The 21,328-nt window shown below is 38.9% G+C and overlaps 1 protein-coding gene across 7 annotated transcripts in view; it reads right to left on the minus strand.

The window, feature by feature from the left end:
- The window catches only part of LOC149771356 (E3 ubiquitin-protein ligase TRIM33-like), a 137,050-nt gene that overhangs the window by 103,395 nt on the left and 12,327 nt on the right, over positions 1–21,328 (minus strand). For 4 of the 7 annotated variants that reach the window (XM_089948557.1, XM_089948554.1, XM_089948553.1 and 1 more), the window contains exons 2-4: positions 15,990–16,013; positions 11,820–11,843; positions 6,061–6,084 (exon numbers count right to left, since the gene is read on the minus strand). In XM_089948557.1, coding sequence (XP_089804683.1) covers positions 6,061–6,084; positions 11,820–11,843; positions 15,990–16,013 — 72 coding nt within the window. The remainder of the gene's footprint in view (positions 1–6,060; positions 6,085–11,819; positions 11,844–15,989; positions 16,014–21,328) is intronic. The other 3 variants (XM_089948556.1, XM_089948555.1, XM_089948559.1) reach the window with 1 other exon arrangement.

The raw sequence follows: 21,328 nt of genomic DNA on the forward strand, positions 1-21,328 counted from the left end.
TAACTTTTTTCCTTGAACAACTCTCGTGCATACTGGGCCACTTCTTGGGTCCAAGCCTCAAAATTCCATTCTTTCCAGGCACGGACATCTGTCCATTGGGGATGTAAGTCACAAGCTACACACACATCGTCATACACGTCTTGGGTAGCTAAAAGTTGACGAATCTTTTTTTCCCGTAGAGGTCGAGAAGTATCCAGATGAAAACACAAGGCTTTGAGCAAAAGCAGTTTTTCGTGACCATTTAAGGCCATGGGGAGGTGGTAAGTACTGATCGTAAAGAGTCCACAAAGAATCGGCTGGTAAAAGAAATCCCAGAAAACAAGTCACTAAGATACACACCACTTGTCGACCCAAATTGAATGGATACAGTTCTTGTAATAATCGATGGTAATGATCCACGGTTTGAATATGGTCATTGAGTTCCTTCCACCGAATCTGTTCAATAATATGTGACATAATCCGTGGCATGGCAACTTGATTTTATAGTCTCTTTGTTTCGGAAGCAATAAAGGTAATTTCTAACTAGACATGTTCGTTCTCCAGTAGGGAATTTAAATGTTACATACTGTAACTGAAACGTCAGAGTTTGTCTAGATGTTTCGTCTTTCTCTAAGCAGATTCCATGTAACAAATGTTGGTAATCCTTTAACTCGTCTTCCTCAATGCGTTGCAGTAAATGAATCTCGAAGTAACCAAAATTACGAACGTCTAGTTCATCATCATTCACAAACTGAAAATGTTCAACAAGGTCTGACCACTGAAAAAATTTCTGACGAATCAGTCCTCATATACCATTCAGGTACCAGTGGTTAAAGATCTGGTGACGTAACGGATGCAATTGTTCTTTACGTTTCACTTGTATTTTCACCAGTTCTCGATAAATCCTTTCTCTCAACTCCTCAGGCAAGCCCAAAATGTTCTCTTGTAAAGTATCCATAAGTATATACACTGTTTTTGGAATCCTTGGGTGGTGGCCAATAGCCTCATTTACCTTTGTGCCTGATGTAATATCCACTCATAATCAGTCTTCTTATACTTTGGAACAAAGCATAATTTAAAAACGGTTCAATGACTTTGAGTTTGCGTTTCACTTGTATTTTGATCAGTTCTCGGTAAATGCGTTCTCTCAACTCCACAGGCAAAGCACGAATGTTCTTTAGCAAAGTATCCATGAATAGGTCATACTAAATCCTCTTTGGTCTGACACAAGACATGTACTGTTTGCACAGACATGGTTTTAATTCATTGTCGAATCTAAATCGTTTAGTTACTAATTTACACGTTACAATTCGTTCAGAAGTTTCCTCTTTCACCAAGCTGACATTGTGTTCAAGATGTTGGTAATTCGTTAACTCTTCCTCTGGAATTCGTTGCAGTACGTTTACAATGTAGTAGATAGAATCGTCAATACCAAACCATTCCTTTTTAAAACCAGGGGGGTCGTTGATCAATGTCTGTCCAATGGAGCACTTTCAACTCAATCAGTCCTTGTATAGCATTCAGGTACCAGTGGTTCAAACACCGGTGACGTAATGGATGCAATTGTTCTTTACGTTTCACTTGTATTTTGACCAGCTCTCGGTAAATGCGTTCTCTCAACTCCACAGGCAAAGCACGAATGTTCTCTTGTAACGTATCCATGAACAGATTATGGTAAGTTACTTCAATGTCTCGGTCCCACAGGAATCTTGCTGTAGTGAGGGCAATGACTGAAGATAGTTTCTTGAATACACTTCTCGCACGCTCGATGAGCCACGCAGAAATTAGGAATGTGAATGCCGGTCTCTTGCATGCATTCGAAATCGAAAAAGATGGAATTGCCTTTCTTCTTGTGACCGTCCTCTTTCTCTGGTGGGGGTTGGTATTTTTGCACGTAGCATTGATGTTCCAAGTCCACGATGTGGTGACAAATGTGACATGTTTTCTTTCCTTGACATACGTGTACCTTGGCATTATTGGTACGTAGGCCCTGTCCACCGGTAGGGCACATTCTCAGGAGTTGACAAGCACATTTCTTCTGTGAACCTTGCGTCTTCAAATGTTGTTGGTAACAGGTAGGGCTGACAAACGTGCGCAGACAAGTTGAACAAGGCACTGGTTCTTCGCTCAGACAGGGTGGAGAGGCCAAACATCCTGGGAATTTCATTCCACAATGTCTGTGTTGCTCTCGATTATTATAACCATGGTCACATTTCTCACAGTAATATCTGTATCCCAGGAATCCGGTGATACTGGTAATGGTATCGAAATGGTCATCGTGATAATAAACATGAATGTATTTTCCGTCCTTAAAGTCTTGGCCTCGAAACAACAGAGGTCCGCGCATTTCTTGAGGGTGCACTTTCAAGGTGTAGCGTGGAGCTAGGACATCTTGCAATTTCTGCATTTCAGGAATGCCACAGGGTGTGTCTTTGGAGAGGCCAGCTTGTTGCAACAGGATGTTCTGCTTCGTTTCGTTGTTTGGCTCGATCGGAACGTTAAATAGTGTTCCAGGTTCTTTTCCATTATACCGTGTCGTTCTTGTTGGCATAGGTTCGTCCCACCACGATGGCACGGGCTAAACACATCTGGTCATGAGTGTTGTTAATTCGGACGAGACTCTTTTTGGTGTTGCGAAGGTCGTCCACCAATAACATCTTTTTGCGTCCAGCCCCTTGAGGAGGAGAGACGTGGGTCATGTCCAGTGTGGCTTTTCCATCGGTGATGTCAAACTGATCATTAGATTGTTGTACGTGTTGAATCTTGTCCATGACTTTGGAAGCGGTCAATTCTGCAGGGGTGCTAAACTCGATCCAAACAGGGGATTTCAAAACGTCGTGTTGTATGGAAAGTCTCAAGCGATCGTCTTCTTTGGGTTGACATTGTCGCTTGAGTGCGGTGAGCAAAGAATCCCACACCCCAGTGATGAACACTTCTGCTTTCTCTAACGGCACTTCAGCCTTGAAATCTTTAAACTTCACTGTGTATTTGTAAGCCGTGGTTCTAAATTTTCCGTCTCTCGAATGGAATAGTATTTTTCAGGGTTGACTAAGGGTGGTGAACTTGGTTTAGAGGGTTCGGATTCTGGTTCACTCATGTCCTCTTCAAAATCACTGGCATGAATTTGTGCCAAGATTTCAGCCCTGGTACGAGTCGATAGATCACGTTTCTGCCTCTTATTTTCTTCTTCTTCTTTCTTCTCAAATGAATAGGAACGTTTCATCTTGAGTGAAAAACGTCAAATGACTCAAGTTTAACCACCATAGACTAATTTATAGTCATGGCAGACCAGCGTATATAACAGGGTGTGTGTCTTGTCCTTTCACTATTCATTTCACTCTCAAACCGAGCACAACGATGCAAGAGGCTAACCAAATCGAACGTTTCGTCAGAGCTTTGCGAGGGGTCATTAGAAAATTCTCTTCAGACCAGCCCACGGACTACTCTCCTTCCTTTCGAGATAAAAGTCAAGATACTTGCTATATCTGTCAGAAGAAAGGGCATTGGTCTTCAGAGTGTCCAGACCGTCAAAAAAGAACAAAAACAGGGGCTACAAAAGACAAAAGTCAAGATACCTGTTATTATTGTAAAGAAAAAGGACATTGGTCTCCAGATTGCCCAAAAAAGAAACAAGAGGAGTCAGAAGAAAAGAGGAATTCTTCAGAAGAAGAGAGGGATTCTTCGGAAGAAGAGAGGGATTCTTCAGAGGAAGAAAGCAGACAGGTGAAGAAAAAGAAACAGGAGAAGAAAAGAAGAAGGGAAGAAAGCGAGGAGGAAGAAGATGAAAAGAGTGTGACAGTGAAGAAATTCAAAAAACAGAGAGACTAAACAAGGAGAAAGAAGAAGTCAATGAACTTTTTATTAAAGTGTTCTGTTGTGAATTGTGAATTGGATTGTAAAAAATGGATAAAAGAATAAATTAATGATATAAGGTAAGGGTCTTTGAGTTTTGATTTTAAAATAAGAAGCTACACTCACGCACTCATACAAAGACACGTACTATAGGGGGTAAAATGGGTTGTTTTTTTTTTAGTTATTATCAAATTAAAAGGCTATCTCTTTTCGAGAGACGTGGGTGGCCCTGAAAAGGGCCTTTTTATTTTGATGCAGCGGTGAGTTTAAGCAATCAACTTTAACTGCCTTAAGCCTTTGCCACGGCCATGGCCTACTTCTGGACTGCGTAACGTTGATGATGATGATTGGGTTGAAATCACTAAGGGTGGTACGGTAGGCTTAGTCACAGGGTTGACGTGTTTAGCTCGGGAAGGTCGTATTCTCTTCGGTCGTAATAAAGAAGTCTGATACATTTGTTTCAGACTTCTTAACTCCGCTAAAATGTCCAACAGTACCGTGACCGTTTGATTTTCACCCTCTTGTTTCTTTGCTGCTGCTACTTCTTCTTGCTGTTGTTGCTGTTGTTTTTTTCTTACCTCTTCTTCTTGCTGCTGTTGCTGTAGAAGAAAAGCTTGTTCCGTTTCCTTTTGTCGTTGTATAAATTTCTCCAATTCTTCTTTCTGTCTCTGTCTAAAATTCTCCACTTGCGGTAATGAAGAAGGTAACGAAGGTTCCGGAACAAATTCTTGCGAGGAGAGAAAATCCACAAAATCCCAACTCACCTCTTCTGAAAGTAAGTCCGGGTTCCCTTGGGCGGTCTCCACTGCTGGTGCACCCCAATGAATCGTTTTCTGAGTTTCCGTCATGTTGAATCACTGTCGCATAGATTGACTGCACACAGGCGCTAGCGAATCTATATAGACCAACTGACGTCACCGACTACTCTCTTCGGATTGGATGCGAGCTGACTGAATTTTGTAACGCGTGTTTGGATTGGTGAATGAACTCAGTCCGTTTCAATCCTTCCTCTACCTATAAATAAGCGCAGTTCACTGCATTGATTCACCTGTTCTCGTCGCTTCAAGATGTGGACCACAGTCGAATCATCCACCCTTGTGTCTTCCATGATGTTTAGGACGGACATGCTCATGTATGTCCGATCCAAGTGGACCGTTGTACACAGGACAAACACCAGTCTGTGGATACGTAGGATCTACGTAGAAAGACAAGGATGCCTCAAAAGAGTGCTTATTTACGGGCCAACAGTGAGACGCAGCCTAAGGACAAGAAGAAGACCAATGCGGTGCCCTTTATGTTAATGGATACATTAACATAAACCCAAAGGCCCTTTTCAGGGCCACGCATATTTCTCGAAAAGAGAATGACTTTTCAATTGCCTAACCCTTTTTTTTAATTTTTTTTTTTTTTTTTAAATTCCCTTTGTCCCTAGACAAGCCCAAACTCTATTCCCCCATGTTAATTTCCCTTGTCGCTAAACAGACCCACACTATAGTTCCATGTTAAATTCCCCTTGTCGGTAAAAGTGACCCACGATTTATTCCCATGTTAATTTCCCTTGTACGTAAAGTGGCCCACGATTTTTCGCCATGTTAAATTTCCATTGTACGTAAAGTATAAAGTGGCCCGGGGGGGGGGGGGGTCTGTAATGCTAATTCCCATTGTACGTAAAGTGGCCCCTATTACTATTATTACCCCCCCCCCCTTCACTTGTCCATGCAGTCAGTCGTTATTCAAGACGCGGAAACAAGTTTCATGATTTTATTATTCCTCTTGTGACCTTGAACTTTGGGATAAAACAGACAATGTTAGCCACATTATACATTTAGAAAAAGAAAGCCACTAATTATCATCTCAATGCTTATAAACATTTGGACCTGACAGTCAATAATTTAACAGGACGGACAGCTTGTCTGACAATATCATATTATACTAGGTACAGACTGAGACAAACGTATTATGTATTAACCAACTAAAGTGTCCGTTTATACTTATTTATTTAACACACGATTCTACTCCTTTTTCCGTCAAAAGCAATACATGCGCGATATAGAAAAGATATGAATTAGACTGATTTGAAAATAATCCTTCCTTGGTAATGGTAAACAATGAGGAACATTTGGCTACTAATTATTTTTTATAAATCTTGTCGACTTATATATCATATAGTAACTGTATGTGATGCATGATTTGTACTTATTTACTGAAAGCAGCTATAATTGTACTTACTCTTAGTTTCTTCACTCTTTCTTCCTGAAAGAAAAGAATAAATCTGATATTAGTCAAGATGAAATATCCAACATATTTGTTCTCAAAATGGGAAGTAAATACGGATGTACATATATACAAATGAAAATCCAATGTGAGACACAACACAAATAAATAAACGATGATGCATAGGTTACATTTCTCTTTAAAATCCTAAAACTATCAATACAACATAGGATAGTGGCAATGCAATAAACCATCGACAAAGTTGTTGTTGCTATGATTAAGAAATCTTTGAACAAATTGCAGCATATCGTCTAATCACTGTGTATACAGGAACTAACAAACTAACATTAATTTAAACGTTGAGTCTGTACTTTCAAAGAATACAATCTGGTAATGCACATTAGCTACAAATATATATATTTTTCTGTTGAGGCCATGTCGTGTCTTGTACAAAACAACATTTTCCTGTTTATTACTCTTTATCAACCGTCCAATATTTTGTGCACATTTAAAAACTTAATGTCCTGACAGCGAAACAACATATTCATAAATAAAACTCCAGTGTAAGGCAGGACGAAATTATATAAATGATGATGCATGGTTTACATTTTGCAATAAAATCATAAAACTATCAATAGAACGTAGGATAGTGGCAATAAAATAAACCATCGACAAAGTTGTTGTTGTCTGACTAAGAAATCTTTGAGCACACGAACTAACATTAATTCAAACGTTGTTTCTGTACTTTCAAACAATACAATCTGGTAACGCATATAAGATACAAATATATATATTATTGCTGAAGCCATGACGTATGCAGGGCCGTCTTAACAACATTGTAGGCTCTGGGCAAAGCAATGCATTGGGGCCCCCTACCGGCCTTACCCACCCACAGGAATAAAAGGTTAGAAGCGTGAGTCCCTGAGCAACTGCCCAATGTGCCCATGCCTTAAGACGGCGCTGGACGTGTGAACTAAAATCCCTGTTGTCTTGTACAGAATAAAATTTCATCGCGGTATATTAATGTTAACCAACCATCCAAATTGTGTGCACATTTAAAAAGTTAATGCCCAGACCCCGAAACAGGTTACTTAATTACATTCCCTTCTTGTAGTATTGACCAATATCAAGCACGCCGGGTCACATTATGTACCTGGGTAAAGTTTTCTGTCAACATCTCAATAAAGCTTGGAATGTTAAGGACCGAATAAACAATAATTAACATAGTACAGCATGCACTTTTTAAACGATTGCAATAATTCGGTGAACGGTAAAGCTCACTGTGTACACTTAGTGACTGAGAATGTATTTCACGCTTGTAAACGTCGAAAACTGCAGTATCAGTTTAATGGAGGTTCTGGCTCACTATTTTCTGTGTGAAAATGTAAGCGATGCCCCCTTGATATATACAGCTAGGGTATCGGGGTTTCTGCCTCAATTGATTGTTTTGTGTTGTACGTGAGAGTGTGTGTTTTTGTGTCAGTGTGTTTTTAATATATATTATCGTTTTTTTTATATCCATGTGTGTATCCGATGGCGAATCTTTGAATGTCATATGTTGAGTATCGTTTGTCATCAAAGGAGCACGTCATGTTGTGTTAATGAGTAGCGTAGAGATGTGATCTCGATGGGATGGGAATGTTCTCATGGTCTAATACTGTAGATGTCCTTGTAGTGTACTTGTCTGCAGTGATATACGGTAGCGATTTTACCGACGACAGTTTCTTTTGACACGTTGGCTTTTTATTGATGGTGCCATCGTCAAGAGCGATGCAGTACATTTTGGATAGAAGTCCGATAAACTCTACACTGAGTGTTCCATTGCTTTTGTTTTTGAACTTTCCTAGGACGTGTTTGTTGTCTTCGCAGTGGAAACGTGTATGTGTGGGATAGTCGCTGAGATGAAGAGTTTGTTGTGGTCAAACATGTCTTGCCAAAAAAACTTCGGCTTGAATTTTCAACACAAGTAAGCCTATATCGGTCATTACAAGAGTAGCCCGATCTCCGTAATGCTTTTGATAAAATCATAATGAAACTCGTAAATGACCATTTTGGAGAGAATGACCTCTCCCACGTAGATGGGTTTATCGAGTTTGAGATTTTTTTTTTCTCTTCTGGATTCGATCTTCGTTGAAGATTTTTTTGTGGAGAAAGGCGTCATTTTCGACCAGGTATAGCACTTTCCGTTCTGTCTGTGTATATTTATAATTCTCTATAATTAATTGTATATACCTTGATTTCTTTCATAGGAATCCGGAATGGCTGTGTAGATGCAGGAGAATTAATTACTAGTGCGAGTGAGTCTCCTAATCACGAATGCATATGACACCGACTGAGTAACATCATGTTTTTGGTGATTTGTGCCTAGTCGTGAGGGAATATGGGCTCGTGTGTGCAGGCAAGGCGATGGGTGATTGACCAGCAGACCTGGGTTCGAATCTCCGTAAAGTACGACGTAAAAATTATCTAACCTGAATGAAAGTATTTTTTTGCAATAAAATATTAATTCTGCCTACTATTATCAAGCATTCTCCTATAGGAATCCAGAGATAGCACTTTCCGTTCTGTCTGGTGTATATTTATAATTCTCTGTAATTAATTCCATATCCCTTGATTTATTTCATAGGAATCCGGAATGACTCTTTATATACATGACAATTAATTACTAGGTCGTCATGCGAGTATGTCTGCTACGCACGAGTGCATATAACACCGATTGAGTAACATCATGTTTTTGGTGATTTGTACTTAGTCGTGAGGGAATAAAGGCTCGTGTGTGTAGGCAAGGCGATTGGTGTCGTTCACCCGCGGACCTGGGTTCGAATAGCCGTAGAGTACGAATTAAAAATTATCTAACCTGTATGATAGCATTATCTATATTTATATATAGGCGTATCTCTTCTGTATCACGAAAATACGCCAGACAATCAATAAAGTCGTGAGTATGTTAGAACATATTGCAATGTGTATTAACGCCACGGCTATAATCTGCCATGCTTCCGATTCGAGCTTTGTGAAATTGTAACCTGTTACCGTCGGAGTTTGCCGTATGAGGCACCAGCGCAATGATCTCCCGAGAATATCTACATCGCTGTAGTCTCTGTTGTTAAAGCTCAGTGTCGCCACGGGTTAGCATTATAATGATCATAACGGAAACATCAATGTGTCTGACACTAAATACCCGATGGGAAGATCTTTGGGGAGCGACTGATGTTTTGATTTGGTGGTGGCTAATTTCAGGATAAGAACCCTCGAGTAGATATGCATTGTAGCCTGGGGATATAACTCACTGTTGAAACTCAAGCAAGACTCATTGTTTTTCGCAGTAAATGTTTTATCCAGGGCTAATATGTGGTATACTTTTGTAGTTCTCAGCGCGTTGATACAATTGCGTTTTGATCTTTAGTCGATATAGTTTGCTTGGAAAAATCAGGCTTATCGTCGTAGTAAGTGTTAGTGTCCAGGTTAAACCGTCTTGTCGTGCCGTAGGTACGCAACACAATATATCTCGGTGAGTACCTGTGTAGTCAGTTGTAAATTTGTTGCTTTCGGTTTGTGCTATATCTTGCGTTTTCTTAATCATACGCTTAAATACAATCCACGTCTACCAACATCTGAACCTTTCGCGTGTCTACATCTGCTGACGTGTCGTGATCTGGTTAGAAATATGTGAATTATCGCTGTGTTATATTTGATTACGTCGACTCATGTTCGTGTCTAACCTAAATCGGTACGAAACCGAGGAATCTCCGAGATGCTATTTTTGGATGTTGTGACTATCGTGCGTGTCATATCTACGTCGACACGAATCCCTGTGATAATATCCTTCATAGATACGCCGCAAAGAAACAATTATAATCGGGTATTACTTATATTGACAGCTAAGAGTACTTAAGTTTGATTGTAAAAAGTATGTATTCGCATCGAAACTAATGATTATTCCTCGTTACCTTTTTTATGCATGATTTTATTTTATATTTAAATGCGTCGTCAACGATGTGGAATCTTGTAATTCTACCCTTGATTATTCGAATTGATCTGAGCAAGATTTTCCCCGATGCTAATTCTTTACAAAATATGCCACAAGAGTAGGATCCAAGTATGATTCTGAAAGACTCAAAGCAAATTGTATTGGAGCGTTCAACGATATCAATTATTTACGTAGTACTTACTTTTTCCTTTTTCTCTTTTTCATCGTGAAACAATGTAAAAATATGATATTAGAAACCGTGAAGGAAATTTTACTCATATGTTCTCAAAAGAGAGGACAGACTCTCATGGGCATATGTTCGAATAACAATACGCGTATATCATTATTTGAGCGGAATATTCAACAATCGATTTCGTTTTGAATTAATCTACTCTTGGGGTTGTTTCGAGCTTAAGTCTCCAAAGTTCAACTGCATGTCCTTTCTGTCCCATCTTTATCCTGAAGATGTAGAATTGAATAAGCCACACATTATTTTGTCATAGGCTAATTCTAATTGTCTGGCAAAAGGAGTATATTTTGGTGGTTAGACACCAATAAATAGACATGCACACAAATCTTGAAGGATTGTACAACTCCATCACTAGTACAGTAAGTTGATGATTTCTACAGCAAAGAAAATGCCAGACAAGCCCTTCATCCAATCTCCACTTTCAGCAGTTTACGTTTCGTTTTTGTTTCTCCTTTCTCGATCAGACTGTGCATTTAATATTCTAAACTTGCTTCTCGCTGTTGGCGTCACGGAATGATAAAATAAAGCCGTACCGTGCAAAATGTAAAGTGTGCTGTGACATGTGGACAGACACAATTAAATGTTTTTAAATAGTATGACCTTTGAAATGATTATCATCTGTTTATTCCTGCTAAAGCCTTAATTGTCAATAGCGTATGTTTTATTTATTCGTAAACCCATGACATATTCTTCAAATAAATGAATAAAATATTTATCAAGAACATGATGATAAGACTATGATTATACATTAGAAAAAAAATGGTCACTGTTAGAGGTGGCTGAGTGGGTGTGATCCCCACTCATTGTGGTGCGTTGGTGTTCATTATTTAGGAGATAATTGACGTTGGTTTTATTGCCCGGATGAGATATGAAATTAATGGATGGAATAACAGAGATACGAGCAGGGATATATAATAGAACAACACGAGCCCCCGTGTGTAAAATATAGAAATCTAATCAATTCCATAAACTAAATTAAACTGAAAATTACATTTGAATTATTAATTTCTTTTAGACATATACATACTAAATTTACGGGCAAGTCAATTTGTGGTCCTGTCATACAGATAAAACAAATAGCATCAAATAATCAAGTGACCGATCGGACTCAAATTGCCGTCATCACAGCGTAAACTGGTTGGCTGCCGATACTTTCCAAATCACCGTTTGTGACAGGTCAGCAATGCCCCCTTCTCTCTCTCTCTCTCTCTCTCTCTCTCTCTCTCTCTCTCTCTCTCTCTCTCTCTCTCCAGCCGCTTCGGATCATCAGCCGTAACCTGGTTGTAGACTGCGCACTTTCACACTATGCATTACAAGTAAATAAACGAACTGCAGATGGTTCTACCAGACAGTACAATGGTTACTTACAACAAAATCACAAACCTGTATCTCGCTATGAACATCCGGTACAGTCCCAACACTATATACAGTATAATGCAATAGTCCATGCACATACATCCTCTCATTCTGTATGCCACGTACGTTTTAAAAGGTGCATTAGGGATGAGCAGTATTTGTACTTACTGGCTGAAAAAAACGCATCTTAATACTTACTCTTTCTTTTTTCTCTCTTTCTTCCTGAAATAATATAATAATTTGAGATCAGACAATGTGAATGAAACGTCCCATAACTTCTTTCAAAAGAGAGCTTAGACACATCCTCGCCAATGCCAACATACGTATGTCATTACTTGAGCAGAGTATTCATGAATCAATGTCTTTAGAACAAATCCATTTTACAGCTTGGCTTTGTATTTAGGTCTCTGAATTTTAACTCTTCTCTCTTTTCTGTATCCTAAAGTGATAACCAATACTCAGCTGCAATGTTTTCCGCCATGAAGTGCATTTACTTTTTTATGGAAAAAGTGCATTAAGCATGCGATCAGTTATAAACAAGCAAATAAATATAGAGATTTTCGGTATTTTTCATAATTTCCTGTAACTTGTATAATACGCATATTTGTCTACAGTAATTAAAACAAAGCTTGTCAGTCATCAAATATGCCCTGTCTGGGCTAACAAAGGAAACGAATACTGTGTCAAAGTAATGCATTCTTTTTAACTGAATACAACATTTATATATGCCACAGTATGCGGCACAGGAGAATTGATATTTTCGAGGAGATTGAAAAAGAAGCATGAGCCATTTCTTTGTAATATTGAAAATGGTCATTTTATTATCAATTCTTATACGAAATAGTTTTAAAAACGTGTTGTTGGATGTGGTCATGATGTCGATCTTAAGAACACAAACCAAAAGAATCAGATTTGTTTTTAAGATTGTATTCAAGATTATTGTTTTCATTACGGAAATATAGATAAGAACAAACAGTAAATTATACAATGATGACAATTCATAAAAATTAAGTGCATATACGGTTTTTGGTAGATGGTCGTCTGGGTTGCGGGTTTCAAATCAATGCATCTTACGCTAAGATAAATCATGTTCATCTGTTTAAACTATTTTCTGGAAGAGATAGGTAATGTCAATCGCAGCTTTGCAGGTTTCTTTTTCGTTCTTGTTGGACTTGGCTTTACATGATAACATTATCTCAGTGAATAAAACATAGAGAATTTTTTTATGACGAAACGATGCCAGAGGCCTGGCATTAAAACCTTGATTACCAAAGACTTAAATAAAAGTACATTAAAACGTGCCACTTCTGCTATCCATTAAGTAAGCGGTGTGGTCTAACCCTTCTTCAGCTTGAAGATTATAGCGATGATAAAAGGTCTACAAGTAACTGAGTGTAAATACAAATTTAAGCTTTCTCTTTTGAACATTTATTTAAGGTAAGGACGCTCTGACGTAGCTAACAAATAGCACCGTGTAACTTTTCTTTTGTTCCTGGGTAGTAAGTGTTATTTCCTAATTGCTTATGCCTCAAAAAGATAGCAAAGGGCTAGCATTCCCCATAAACACTGCGTTTGTGACCAAGACAGTGATATTTTCAAACTTACCTATTTTCCAGAACATTAAAGGTAGATACAGTGCTGCGTAAACTTGGAGTAATTTCTAGAACTTTGTAAAACTTTCCAGTAATATAAATAGTAGTATAAATACAGGGGCCTTAAGCCCACAAGTTCAGTTTAGTTCCAGCTGCCTAAGTGGATACATATCTACATTTTTCTCAGATGGCATCAAGAGGCTGCAAGAGAATGTAGTATGTGTTATTTCCTAACTGAATTTTGCTATGTCTGCAGCCAATGTATCAAGACAAGAGCGAAAAAGTACACCGTGGAATCTCTTCATTGACAGCTCGTCCACGAGCACAAATCCGTGGTGCTCTATAGTAGAAACAAGTACCCGTCTTTTCTCCTGGCTCACTCCGTGCACCTCAAAACAATATTACAACGTCATCAATACCTTGATGGACGCCTTGACGTATGATGAAAACGGATGAAGTCATCGGATGCTTAAAAATGATTTCATTCCTGATGGGTCTCCAAGGCGGCTTCACCAATTTTCGCTGATATCTTTGCTTTGGGACAGCAGGGACACCAAGGCGCACTACCACAGGCGGGACTGGCCACAGCGGACCGAGTTCTCTGTGGGGAGAAACAACGTCAAGTGGGAGCCATAGGTGGAACCCCGGAAGGTACTGATTCCACCATTGCACATCAAATTGGACCTTATTAAACAATTTGTCAGAGCTCTAGATAAGGAGTCTACAGCCTTCAAGTACCTTCAAGACTTCTTCTCTAAGCTATCTGAGGCAAAGATCAAAGCCGGTGATTCGTCGGGCCACATATAAAAAAATCCTAAAGTGTAATGAATTCCCCTAGAAGCACACTAGTAAGGAGAAAGCGACTTAAAACAGTTTTGTCGCAGTGGTTCGGGGCTTCCTGGCCAATCACAAGGCCGAAAACAATGTGGAGCTGGTTGTAGTCATTTGTATTATTTTAGTATAATTACATGTTAATTTTGATTCATATGTTGTTTTTCTGACTTTATGTGAACGAAAAGACACATATACTCCCGTGTTCTCATTGGAAAGATGTAAATTTCAAAATATCACTGTCCTGGTCACAAAAGCAAAGTTTCTGGGGAATGTTCTATACTTTTGTAGGCATACGCAATTATGAAAGAACACTTACTACAAAGGAACCAAACTTGTGTTGCATAATGTAGTTACAGTGTTATGTGTGTAATGCGAATTGTTTATGTAAGTGAGGTAATCATATCATACTATGCACGCATAACATTGCTTAAGAATGAGCATCTGCTTGTTTCTTTTAAAAGTATAACAAACATTTTCTGGGGTGTTTCTTTCTTGTTTATCTTTTATTCGATTCGTCACTAATTGCATGCTATAAATTATACAAACTGAGTATAATATTCTCCTGGCATTTAGTCCAAATATTTTGGACACAATATTTATTATAGATATTATAGAAGAAAGTATTATTTTGGATGTGATCATGTCATTTCGAATTTAAAAAATGACGAAATTATGGACGACGCAATGGGTCACAAAAGACAATGCTTTTTCAGTCCATTAGAGGCCAAAAGTATGGACAAAGCAATGGGTCACAAAAGTTTTTTTCGGTACATTAGATGCCAAAAGTATGGACAACGCAATGGGTCACAAAAGACAAAGCTTTTTTTAGTACATTATAGATAATGGCTACTTTATACTTAAATTCCTGTGTGTGTGTATGCATGTGTGTGTTGGGACAACGTTATTTTGCATACCACGGCCAAGCAACATGGAATGAATTGCCCACTGACCTTAGACACAAAGACACAGTGATCCCATTCATGAGTGCTCTTAAAACTCACTAATTTCCACTGCAAGAACAAACTTAAAGACTTAATAATGTCTCCAAACTTAAATATTTTCAGTATGTTTTTTTATGTTTTCTAATTTCATTGTATTTGTTTTTTAATAATATCATTATATATGTTTATTAAGTTATAGGTGTTGTCTAATGTTGTAAAGCGCTTAGGGATTATACAGATTAGGAGCTATACAAAGTCCTCATTATTATTATTAGTATTATTTGTGAGCGTGCCTGTGTTTATGCATACAAAGTTTCGTATATCAATTTGTCCGTTAAATGTTGCCATTTTCAGAATAACTTAAGTCTCACCTATAGCTAACCTAGTCGATATTTTATAGGAAGTGCACCTGATTAAGAATGTCCAGTTCAACCTTATAACGCATGCGCTGACTTAATAATATCTTAATGTGGGTACCCACAACAATCAATTTAACAGCTTGTTTCAGTCAACATAACAAACCCCAAGTATAACATAACTAGTAATTGGCAAATACCAAAAGTAGTGATACAGATAGTCGATAAAGTTGGTTTTCAGCCTTTAGAAGCCTCGAGCTTTACATGATGTAACCAAAACTTCAGACACGCTGATCGTTATTTCGTTAATGACGAGGGGACTAGAAATTTAATTTCCACCTTCTTCCAAACCTTCGAACCATTAATATCAATATACGTGTTGTTTAACTTGTTTACCATTTCGACTTGTATCACAAACTGTTCAGGTGATATGCACTGAATACAAAATGATCGTATTGATAATTAATCACCAAAAGATAAAGAAACATTAAAATGAACTAATAACCTTGATGTTCATGCCAAAAAGATGAGTCAAATTCGAAGAACAGTTCATGATACCTGTACATATCTAACAATCACAGAACGGCCGTCAGGAATGCACAATATTTTTTAACTTTGACTGAAAGCAGACATGATGATACTTACCATTTCTTTCTTCTTTCTGTCTTCCTGAAAGAGTATAATACATATAGAATTAGAAACGCGAAATAAACTTCACTAATTTGGTCTCAAAAGAGAGATTGTATACTCATACACATATTGTCAAATGTAAATACAATATACGTCATTACTGGAACAGAATTTCTCGCATAATGTCCCTTTGGAGTAATCAACTGGCATTTAAATATATTAATTTCAATGTTTCATTTTTTCATTTTCCTTAAGGGACAGAATAATTCAAGAGCTTCAAAGGTTTTTATTTCTCCATACAATACATTCAATGTGTTTAGGTAAACACTGCATATTTAAACACCCTGATAGGCTTAGATGTGTTGACTTACTATCTTAATGTGAGTTGTAGCTCCCATACAAATAAATTTAACACCATGTTCAATGCTGGACCAAACCTAATAACGTCAAATATGTCAGGACTGGGTGAGAGGTGAAGAAAGGATGCAGTAGGCGATCTCGATTTCGCTTGGGGCCCAAACAAAATATCATAAATACCAAAATGAAAAAAGCAATATTGCTAAATACGAAAATATATAAAAGTAACTCAAAATGGAGCATTGTCCCTCTAAAAATACAGCTTTTTGACCCATTTGGAACCACAACCAGAACCGAACGACGAACTACCTGAAGGAGCAACCGAAAGTGGCCTTTCCACGCGCGATCGACATCATATAAAACAAACATGGCCGGTTATTCCAGATAAATATTGCCCAAATAACATCCTCGCTGATGTTGATCAATTAGAACGTTTGATTGGTGAAAGACGAGCAATAATTTCCATGAAATCATCAATGAAGCAGCTGTTATTTGTCAGCTTTTATATACCGGTGTAGTCATGGACAGCAGCGTCTATCTGGCACTAAGTGATGAAATTACCAACAATTACTACAGTGATTGACCAATTAGATCGGCGATAACAAAATAACATGATTACACACAATGTCCAACGTGGACCTGAAAACGTACGGGTGATAAATTCACAATTATCGGTTTATAATGCAATCTACGGAGATGAACACTGTGATGCTATTCAAGATTTATTTAGAAGGATAGCCCCAGAAGCTATTCCGATTGCAAAAGATCTAGGCGTGAAAGCCATCGAAGTTTTTCATGATAAGGGTATTGGCACTGGTGGCGATGTTGTTGGTAAAGTATTCTCAGTAATCCGGGACAGACTTGTGCGATTAATACGACGAAAACCACAGAATGTACAAGTGCTCACCATCGAAGTGATGCCAGCAAATGTCGGCAAAACAATAAATCAAGCCGCAAATGAGCGAATGAAAGAACTGGCTGCTGAGCCATCTCCGACAAAACAAGCCGCAGCGGGGATTGACAAAAATATAACTAGTCTGGTAGCGGGAAGTGTCCTGGATCGACGGTCATTCTAAACAACAAAATAACATCATACAATTTTTAAGCGTGTATCTGATCCCGCATTTAACATGGACGCGACAGTCCTCAAAGATGAATCAGTGCGTGATTATCCGTATTATCCTTATGATGCGCGTGCACCTGCCGCACATTGACAAATCGAGGTGCAAGTTCATGGTGCAAGCAGATATTTCATGCCCGCCTGTGGCATTTATTGAGATGGAAGGTCAATTTGAAAGCAGATAATACAGCATACGGAGTTGGCGATCGAGTTGGTTGTGTTAATAATGGTGATATTTCATTGTTTAACAGTGTCACGGTCAGCATTTTATGGACATAACATTGAATCATGCCTCGAAAAAATAGAGGTTGCTACGAGCATATTGGGTCGGGCAAGATATTCCGATGATTATTCGCGGTCCGCTGGTCCGTCAATGATGTTCACGAAGGACACCAGTGATCACCACCAGAACCGTAAAGTAACAGTGATTAGCAGCAAGTCGATCCATGTTACATGACAATGACAAATTTTCATGTGTGATTCCACTGTCGCACATCTTTGAAAAGCCACGAACAACGATGCAATAAAGTGCCCCGATATAGTTGAGGCTGACAAGGTGAAACTGACAAAGCTTTCGTTGTGGTCCTGTAGATGCCAACAATGACACCATCACTTGTTGAAGAACACCGGCTGCTCCATTTTCATGAAGTGCGGCGGTAAATCAACGCAGTGGTGGCTGACGATGACCACAGACAGCGTCCAGAGTAACGGTGCTGGGTTATTCACATGGCAGATAGCATCAAAGCAAGGAGTTTCGGCACCATGACATATATCTGTAGTGCTTCAGGAAAACTCCCGAGTAGGTTCATAAGAACGTAACCCAATGGTGTCTGACACGCTCGAGGTTAATGAAGTTTATCTGCGAATAAATGGACATCAAGAACCATCCGATGAAATGCTGGTGAATTTCAACTACAATCATGTTGCACGTGCGTATCAGCGGTTGATGACAGTCAAGGGGCGTGAACAGAATGTTGATTCTAAATTGCAGATATCTCAGCAGGACTTTATAACGTTATATCCGATCCTTTATGTTTTACTGAACCACCCAGATTTGTTTAGGCAATCAGTGGCGACGTGATTTGTTTAGACAATCGGTCGCGACATACACTTCCGTACTCGAATAGGTGTATTACTGGCAGGTCTTAGTGGTCACAGAGAAATCGCCGTTATGCTGTCGAAAAAAAAAACAATTTTGCTTCAGGGTGTTGGTGGACGAATGAAAGTCATTGATGCGCCCGTTGAAAACATGTAAATGTTCATAGCGTTCTTAATATTATAATGACATATCTTCACATCAACATTACTCTGACCCCTGGACAGATTAAAAAGCTGTAATCGGCATCAAATAAGGATTATGGGGCAAAAATATCTCTGAAATCAGCGGCGTTGCAAAAACCAAATAAATTATCGCGGAATGAACGTCAGCTTAATCATTACAATGACGCGAAGAATATAAAAAAGAAAAAAATTGCTTACGACTTGATCTCTATGGCGAATGAAATCACCGACAATGCAAAAACCAGCGGCATGTTTCCCCTTTGCAGAGATACCAGTAATGACTACCAGCGCTGCTTCAACATTTGCAAAAGCAGCCCCACTCGGTGCCGTTGGAACAGCTGCTGCCATGGCACGGAAAACGTATCAGCACACGGATTAAACACCTAAAAAACAACGAAGGGGTCGAAGATTGCCAGGAACGTTTCGATAAAACTCCCCATGTCCAATCTTGATTTACTTGATGCTGCTCAGCTAGTACACATACAAAAAAAAAAAAAAAAAAAAAAAAAAAAATGCAGATGTGTTTTTATGTGTGATTAGACACCGGAATCACCAAAACTTGTTGAAACTGGTATCATTAATCCCGATGGCCGTTCTGGTCCCGTTACACATTGGGTAGCATAAGCGGTTGATCCATGTAGTGTTGTTTATTTTGATTTGTTTGGATTTGCCCCACGGAGAGAATTCTTACAGGACATCAGCAGAATCGCTAACAAAGTAAAAGGTACTCCAATCCAGTATTCAACATTACCAACACAGACAATGACGGATCCACCATACGCGGTCTATAAGTACGTGATGTACTTAACGCTGTGTCAAGGTCATGAGCGCAGCCTCATAAAGTCGTGCACGAGTACACTAGTGGTTGCTTTAACCAGGTTAAGAGTTTATAATAGTAAATAACGTTGGTCTCTCTGCCTGCGACACGAGATGAACTTGCTGATCTTATGCATCTCGCAGGGGTTGTTCAGGATGAGGTCGTTGTTTTTTCAGGATCAGCATGGGAGGCTAAAGACGAGAAATATCAAATGGGTCGATATTATCCTGCAACTTTGAGGTGCAGAAACGATAACATCGTGGCATTTGCTGATGTTGGAAAATCAAGGACTCGTGGGAATCAATCGGAGAGACCATAGGAGAGATATTTACACGTGTTGATGAAGCCGGCGATACAATGACCGGCGAACTCAATAGGAGCGGAAATAGTATTGTTAATTTGAAAGAAACAGAATCGGATGATGACGCCGCAACCAAGAAATATGTTGACAACAACGACATCGCGATAAGCACGTCGTTTATCAGCGATGGATTGGCCACATTCAGATATGAATATAAAATCATGCAGCCACGTTTACGAGTCATTGCAGAATATACTTAGAGTCATCGGTGATTTTTTGGGGGTTCCAAATATCATCGACATTAAGCTCACTGAAATTCACAAACGAATCGATAACAGCGCATAAAAATCAGAAAATATTACTGATGATGTAGTTGATACGACTCCGTTTATTACAGTAGCGTCTTGATTAGCAACATGGTCATAACAAAACAACTTCCTCAAACATACCGCTGATGTCAACGGAGTGTACAGGTTGTGCGTGTTCAGCACTACGAAATGTATGGTATTTACGAGGTATCCATGGCGTCAATTTATCGACAGTATTTCTTGAAACGTGTCAGACATGTTAAATCAAAATACCGAGGAAACATTTATATTGGATGTAGAATACAAAATTCTAAGACCAGCAATATATTGGTGGTGTCTGGAGTTCGTCGCGAAAACACCAAAATTGATTACTTAGTACACCACAATGAATCCCACAAATTAAGCATGTACGTGGAAGGCATTGCTGAATAAATTATCGACGAGTACATGACAAAACCGAAAAAAATGCCGCAGACGAATCATCGTCATCGACAATGTTGTACATGCGGTCTACTCGTTGGTCGCTGAAACAATGACGTTAATCGGTACGTTATCAGTGACGCACGTGATATCGCCATTAGTAGGCATCGTTGTCGCTGTTGTTGTCGGTGTTGCTGGTATCCTTAATATTATCGCGAAAACTATATAAGTGTGCCAGTAAAAAAAAATTACATGTACACACATAAATCACGTACGTAGCAACCTATGCGTTCATAAATATATCATCGATACAGACAGTAGAGTTAAACGACTATGCAATATCAGACAATGAATTTATTGCAATTAGAGATATGTATTATCGGTATCAGAAGAACGCAACCATACCTGCGTCAAAAAAAGTCAACGTTTGCAGCGCCACATTTAGAATCCGCCGTATAGACAATAATGACCGCATAAATAACCACACAGTTAACAGAACACCGCTGACGACCACGATGCTATCAGCGACGTCAACGCAGCCGGAATTTGATATCAGGTTTCCAACTCCGATAAAATCCACCAATGGACGGTGACTTGAGATCGCACTGGTACAATTATGACTTTATTATAGTTGGCCAAAAATCAGGGAAAAATCATTTGGTGAATTATTCGCCAACAATTCGCTGATATTCTCACAAAACTTCAAGACTGATGAAAGATCCCCCGCCCGAGGATCATATCAAATCGAAC

This window comes from Sinohyriopsis cumingii, unplaced genomic scaffold (genome assembly GCF_028554795.1).
Source record: "Sinohyriopsis cumingii isolate HCF-2022 unplaced genomic scaffold, ASM2855479v2 utg001937l, whole genome shotgun sequence".
Taxonomy (NCBI): Eukaryota; Metazoa; Mollusca; class Bivalvia; order Unionida; family Unionidae; genus Sinohyriopsis; species Sinohyriopsis cumingii.